Source organism: Aethalodelphis obliquidens, unplaced genomic scaffold, assembly GCF_003676395.1.
Source record: "Aethalodelphis obliquidens isolate GAN/ISIS:26980383/991018 unplaced genomic scaffold, ASM367639v1 scaffold4, whole genome shotgun sequence".
Taxonomy (NCBI): Eukaryota; Metazoa; Chordata; class Mammalia; order Artiodactyla; family Delphinidae; genus Aethalodelphis; species Aethalodelphis obliquidens.
The window spans coordinates 45,117,609-45,124,920 of NW_020837948.1; the positions used below are offsets into that span (position 1 = coordinate 45,117,609).

General features: G+C 36.3%; 1 protein-coding gene across 1 annotated transcript in view; it reads right to left on the reverse strand.

Annotated features, from left to right (window-relative positions):
- ADGRV1 (adhesion G protein-coupled receptor V1) overlaps positions 1-6,809 on the reverse strand; it is a 543,050-nt gene extending 536,241 nt beyond the window's left edge. The window contains exons 1-4 of the mRNA XM_027100633.1: positions 6,627-6,809; positions 4,243-4,392; positions 3,058-3,153; positions 208-312 (exon numbers count right to left, since the gene is read on the reverse strand). Coding sequence (XP_026956434.1) covers positions 208-312; positions 3,058-3,153; positions 4,243-4,392; positions 6,627-6,809 — 534 coding nt within the window. The remainder of the gene's footprint in view (positions 1-207; positions 313-3,057; positions 3,154-4,242; positions 4,393-6,626) is intronic.
- Between the last annotated feature and the right edge of the window lie 503 nt (positions 6,810-7,312).

Genomic DNA, 7,312 nt, shown 5'->3' on the forward strand with positions numbered 1-7,312 from the left:
GTGTTTCACATAAGCACAGTATATCCAAGCAGCAAGGAAAACGGTTTTATATTAAACATGAAATTTATCAGATGATCAAAGTATTTACTTTTATTTTATTTTCATTAAGTCATGCTTATTATACAAAGGACCTTGATTTTAAAATTACAGCCATCTGGTATGAACTCTGAAGCGTTACCATTTAAAATGATTTCAGAGTAAACTTACCTCAAAAGTCACACTGACCATCCCATAGGTTCCTTTTTCTCTGATGAGAGTAAGAGGCACAGTTTCATTTCTGCCCGGGGGCTCACTCACTGTGATCGAGAAAGGCTATTGGAAGAGCAAAGACCATTAGGTGCTGATCAATCAGAGACAGGAGCTCGTGCAAACTGTTACCTTAGAAATCCTAATTTTCCACAGACAAATCAATCTACATTGTGCTCTAAAAATGTGGGGTTTCCTAGCATTCACTAACTGTAGCTAATAACGCTTAAAAGGTTAAAATAATAGTATAAAGGGAACATAAAACTAGTCAGGCAAAAGATGGAGGTTCTTGTCCTGCTTCCAGCAACAAGCAGCTGTTCCGCTGAGGAATCTTAAAGGTTATCTCACTGAAAGATGATGAACTCAAACGCTCCCAGGGGCCCAGGAGGTCACAGAAATGAGTTGTGCCTCCAAGCCAGGGCAGCTCATTGGGACTACGGTTCAGCCTTGCTCCCAACCACTGTTCCCTCCTCATTGGTCAGTTAGCCACTGAAAACAGACATCTGCTAATGACTTTTTCAGGACATGATCACTGAGGGGAAGAAAAAGCCAGGACTTCAAATGTTGCACAGTGTTGGCATGGCAGGGTAGAAGAGATGAGTGGGCAGGTACACGCTAGCTAAGGCCGCAGGTGACACTAAGTCTCAGTATCCCCATCCATCAACAGGAATAGGAATGCCTGTCTCAAACAGTTGTGATGAGGTGTCAATAATTCACGTCTAAGTGCTTATCCTAGTACATGTCACACAGTGAGGACCCAGCAAATGTTGGCTATAACTGTTATCATCATCATCGTTACCTTCATCATCGATATAATCATCATGCAGTCTGGAAACCAAAGCCAGTCTATGTAGTAACGACTGTGAGCTCAACAGTTACTTAGTTTAATTTTAATCACACAGGGCAGGTGCCTAGTCAGAGGCTTCCTGGCAGCTCTGAGATCACAACACTCAGGGACCTAGGACAAATGCTAGAGACTAGGACTCACTCCCAGCAGCTAAGATATTTAATTTAATGTCAAAAGAAAAAAGGAAAGAAACCTTTAAACAAGTCAGTATGAGGTGCGGGATGAAAGTTGGGAGTGAGTGTAGAGGAAAAGAAGTAGGGAGAAAAATTAAGCAATTAAGGGAGCCTGGCTCATAATTAACTAAAAATTCCAGATCATTCAAATAGAAGCGATTGATTAATTAATTTTTGTAAATGTTGATATAATGGAAGTTACAAAACGTCTACTACCTTGGCATTATTCACATATCCATTTTAATAAAGATACTGCAACTATAAAGATCATATTTATCTAAAGCTCACCTTGTTTCAAAGATAATTCAAGGTGCTAAGAAAATGACATACAATACACCAACTGAAGTAGCAATCTAAATTGGAAAATAAATAAAAAGCTGGGGAGTGTCACATTACCTTTTAATAATGATAATTAATAACATGATTCAAAAAGACTCCACACCAGGAAGTTTATTGTAGACTAAAACTTACTTGCAATATCCAATTTTACTTGAGATAAATTTTCTTTTATTTCAGAGCTGAAAACAATTTCTCTCAAAGGTGGGGGGCACCTGTGTTGTGTGTTTTTTTCTAAAGAACAAAACCCTCTGAACATAGGACTGGCCAGGGACACAGGAATTTGGTGATAAAGGAGAAAAAAATGAACTGTTGAGCAAAACTGAGGAAGATGACATGGAGTTTTAACCTTCAAGAAATAGTAATTAATAGGAAAATCTCAGGGTAGGGAATAAATATAGAATAACTATATTTAACAGCTATAACATCTGCTATTCAATTGTAAGTTTACTATAGGTTTTTTCAGTGTTCTTTCAATATATTTTTTTGTCTAGAATCACTCTAAACTTTCAGAGGAGGCTAAGAGACAATGCTTTTTGAAGTGCCAGTTGGGAACATCAAGCACAAGGAACAGTGTTACATCTGCTACAGACTGAATGTTTGTGTCCCCCCAAAATTCATGTTCAAATCCTAACCCCCAAAGTGATGTTATTAGGAGTTGGGGCCTGTGGGAGGGGAGTAGGTCATGAGAGCAGAGCCCTCATGAATGGGATTAGTATGCTTATAAAAGAGACCCCAGAGACTTCTCTTGCCCCTTCCACCACATGAAAACACAGCAAAAAGACAGCTGTCTATGAACCAGGAAGTCAGCCTGTACCAAACACCAAATCTGCTAAAGCCCCGATCTTAGACTTCTCCGCCTCCATAACTGTAAGAAATAAATTTCTGTTGTTTTTAAGCCACCCAGTCCATGGTATTTTGTTATAGCAGACCAAACTGACAAGGACAACATCTGAGTTAGAGACCACCAGAGGAGGTAACAAATGAGTCAGGTGAAATGATCAGCAGAAAGAGATTAGGGCAAGAGATGACCACGATCATAGCGGTCCCCTCATTTCACAGAAATCTTAGGTAAAACAAAAGGACAGTCTACAGAATGTGGAATACAGATGGAGTTAGACCAAATTTTATTTATATATCAAAAGACAGGATGATTCTAGGTAGCATAGAAAGTAATCACAAAATTTAATAGACGGTTATCTAGGCAACCACAAGATTCATCAAATTATAACCATAGGGCTTCCCTGGTGGCACAGTGGTTGAGAGTCTGCCTGGCGATGCAGGGGACACGAGTTCATGCCCCAGTCCACGAAGATCCCACATGCCGCGGAGCGGCTGGGCCCGTGAGCCATGGCCACTGAGCCTGGGCGCCCGGAGCCTGTGCTCCACAACGGGAGAGGCCACGACAGTGAGAGGCCCACGTACCGAAAAAAAAAAAAAAAATTATAACCATACCATATTAAATGAAATAATTCCAAATGCATTGTCATTTGACAATATTGTCACAGTAACAGTCCTTGGCCATCCAAGCTTCACATTTGCTGAAGGTTTCTAAAATAAAAGCCCAAAAGTAAATTAAGCAATTAAACATAAGAGGAAAAAAGAGATTATTTTAAAAGGATTTTGGTCTTTATGTAATCATTCAGAATATGAATAAAAATACAAGTATATTTTTAATGCACAGATTAAGAAAATATATTAAAACTAAGTCAATGTGGTTAAGTTCTAAACAAGAATTCTTCAAAAGAGTTTTGAAAACCATTAATCACTATTAAGATATAAATTGTTATAAATATAAATAATCACTGGCTAGTAATATATTCTAATTTCATTACCAATATAACAGAGAATTAAGTAACAGTATGAAATTCTATTCATATGTGATTTTTTTCTTACATTATAGAAGGTGCTGAAACTTAAGAATTAGTTATTCTATAAATCATAGAACCAAATTAAAGCTAAAATATTAAAGCAATTTTTCTAATAAATATGGGAAGAGTTTGCTACATTTCTATTAATATTCAGTAGCAGCATAAAGAAATACGAAAAAAGAGTGTCTTACAAAAGTAAAACATGACTGCTTCAAGTGCCATTTTCACAAAAATTTTAATCACACCAACCCAGTCATTCCAAAAAAATTCTCAGTTCACTTCAGAAAAATTAAGTAGAGCAGTGTTAGCCGTCACTGCCTCAGCCATAAAGGACAATTAAACCTTAGGCTAGTCAAGCATTTTTCCCAGGGGCGCTCCAAATTTATTCTAAGGCACAGGGACCTCCCACTGCCAAGCCTGCTTTTTGTACCCTTCTCCTTTGAACTCAGAAGTCACGGTCATTCTTTGTGCATCTGGTAGCAGAAGAGGGATAAAAGAGAAAAGGGCCAAAGGGAAGACAAGGTTTTCCTGAGCATCTGTCATGGCAATTCCTAAATAAGCTGAATTAATCCAAAAACTAGCTGTAGAATCTTCTAAACAAGATTGTCTGAGGAATAACCAGACCATGGAATTGCCAAAGAGACTGTCAGTTCTGGCTTCTATGAAAACCACCACCAGGCACTTAAATTGGCTCATCTCTAGAGAAAATGATTTTTAAGCATTGTAAGATTTTTATGAGTTTAAGCTTACTGGGGAAAAAAGGACTTACCTGTAAAATTAGGTGAAAAATAAAAGTTTCATCCGGCTCCGGTAAATCATCATCACATACTGCTATGTACACTGTCCTATTTGTTTCTCCAACAGGTATAAAAGCTGCAGCATATGTGTCAAAAAAGTCACCGGTGTCATCTCCATACAGCTATCAAATGCAAAACACAGTTCTTACATAACACAGTGTCAGGACAAGCAAAATTGATGCTAATTAGAGCAATTAACAGGCAAAACAAACATGAATCATCAAATGACACTGATGTTTATAAACAGGATGTGGAAAAACAAAACGAATATCTAACAACCAAAAAAAATCACCTTAAAAAAAGCATTGTAAGAAGAAATGATTCTATATAAAAACATTTGTTTACGCTCTAGAAGGTAAAGGAATCATTAGATTCCTCACAGAAAAGTAATAATTATAAAGGAAAGTAATGATGTGAAATTTTTTTCTCTGCCTCTTGATTGATGTGAAGTGGATTACAGCAAACCTAACAGGGAAGACAAATTGTAGTTAAAACTCTCCCAAAGAAGAGGTGTAAGTAGCCAAAATACATCAGGAAAATCAATTATTTCCCTATCAGTTTTAAAGAAACTACTCTTTCCAAAACTTTAAACCTGAAGTTTTATTTATATTCTCCCACAACACCAATAAGGACCCAATTCTTTTAGCATACCAAGTTATTAGTCATTATAAATTTTTCCTCAAAACTTTTTAAGACCTCATTCTGTAACATCAGCATTGCTAAGATTCTCAAGGGAGCAATAATTATGAAATTATAATGGAGCAACTTCTTGTGCAAATCCAAATGAGATTTCTTCTGCCAAAGAACCCAAAATGAGTAACTTAGCTACTAGAAAAAAAAAAACCATTTAGTATAAACTAAAAATGAAGGATGTCTATAGGGATATTGTAGTCAATTTCTAGTTCTCATTTACAAAATAAAGTTAGTTTTAAATACTTGAAAAATCCAAGTAAGTTGTTAAGGGTGTTGGAAAACTGGTTCTCACACCTTAATATAAAAAGTGACACAAAAAGTGGCACAGTCTCTTTAGAAAGTATTAAATATCAAGAGACACTGATACAAATAAAGAGTAAAACCACAGTAATCCAACCCAAAAAATCATTTAACAATCCAAAATATACAAAAATTGATATGTACGTAAACAGTTTCATCAGAGCAATATTTACAACAGCAAAAATTGGAAGCAACCTCTATGAAAAACTGCTGAGAAATGACTGGGAAATGATGACCCCACCATCAAGAAAAGTTGTGAATACGACAGAGCAACCTGAAAAAATTATTACGATACAATCAAAATTATATGTAAAAAGTTATTAAATATAATATATACTCAAACTAAAAATAAATTCAATAAATATATATACATGTCATAAATTAAAAACTAAAAGCAATGCACCAAATTATAATACTGTGTTTCTTTCATAGATAGTTTTTCTTCTTTGTGTCTTTTTACAGTGTGTCCCAATGTGACGATTTAACCTATTGTTTAAAAACTTATTTTGAGGGGCTCCCCTGGTGGCGCAGCGGTTGAAAGTCCGCCTGCCGATGCAGGGTACACGGGTTCATGCCCCGGTCCGGGAGGATGCCACATGCCGCGGAGCGGCTGAGCCCATGAGCCACGGCCGCTGAGCCTGCGCGCTCGGAGCCTGTGCTCCACAACAGGAGAGGCCACAACAGTGAGAGGCCCGCGTACGGGGAAAAAAAAACAAAAAAAACCTTATTTTTTAAAATAAAAATTCCAAGTAGTTTGGGTCTCAAATATATCAATGTCCTTAGTGGTCATATGACATGATTTTCTGGTTAAACACAAATATATGTACATATAATCTATCTACTAACTAAACTGTGTGCAAGATAGAGCAATAGTTTAACAAATTCCATCTAACTTCTACTTAATATACTTAATTTCTCCCAAAAAAGGAGCTCTCTGACATAAGGGTTTTTTTTTTAATTGCCATTTCTCTACATTTAAATATTTCATATATTTTCTCTAAGCCACCTGATACTAAGTAATAAATCCAAGCAGAGATAATGAGAATTCAAGTTATCCAAAATAAAATGTTCTTTTACTTAGAAATATTTCTTCATATCTTGGGGTTTTATTTGTTTTAAAATAAACATATGAACATTTTAAAATAATCAGCCTATATCTTTAAAATACTGTATCTTTACTGTCAAATGCACATGCTACCTTAGAGCACTCTATAAACCTCTAACAGATATAAAAGGAATAAATGGTTTATCTGCAAATTGTTTATCATAATGGAACTACTCAAAGAGTTAAAAAATTCTTATCACTGAAACTAAAACATTTCCTATCTACTTCTGTAAAAACAGAACTATTGTCATTTCTTACCGATACAATTGCAGTAACATTTGCTGGGTCTCCTATCCTTTCAATGACAAGACGAATAACTGTTGTACTTGTTTCATTAACTACAAATTCTGTTTGTCCGGCAAACCTTACTTCTGTTTCTCCAAACACAAAAGGGATGAATAAAGCTGAAAGAAGATTTACTAATAAAAATGCAGAGGGCATCCCTATAGGGAAAAAACAAAAAAAGATTTCGTTCACAAAATATATCCAATATATTTTCATTATGTTGCATTACATACAGATAAGAGTGAAGAGTTAGTAAGCAACTAAGACATAAAAATCCATCAAATATTAAGCCATCCAATGCAAATGTGTGATCACAGAAATAAGTCAAAAATCACAACCCTCTTCGGTACTGTTTACTATCCATAAGTACTTTTTGTTCTTTAATTTACATATTAACATAATAGTTATAACTTGCCTTAAACTTATCTATTAAATTTAGTTTATTAAAAAACTTTGTCCCTCCAGGGCTTCCCTGGTGGCGCAGTGGTTAAGAATCCACCTGCCAACGCAGGGGAGCTGGGTTCAAGCCTTGGTCCGGGAAGATTCCACATGCCACGGAGCAACTAAGCCCGTGTGCCACAACTACTGAGCCTGCGCTCTAGAGTCCATGCTCTGCAACAAGAAAAGCCACGACAATGAGAAGCCCGCACACCGCAACG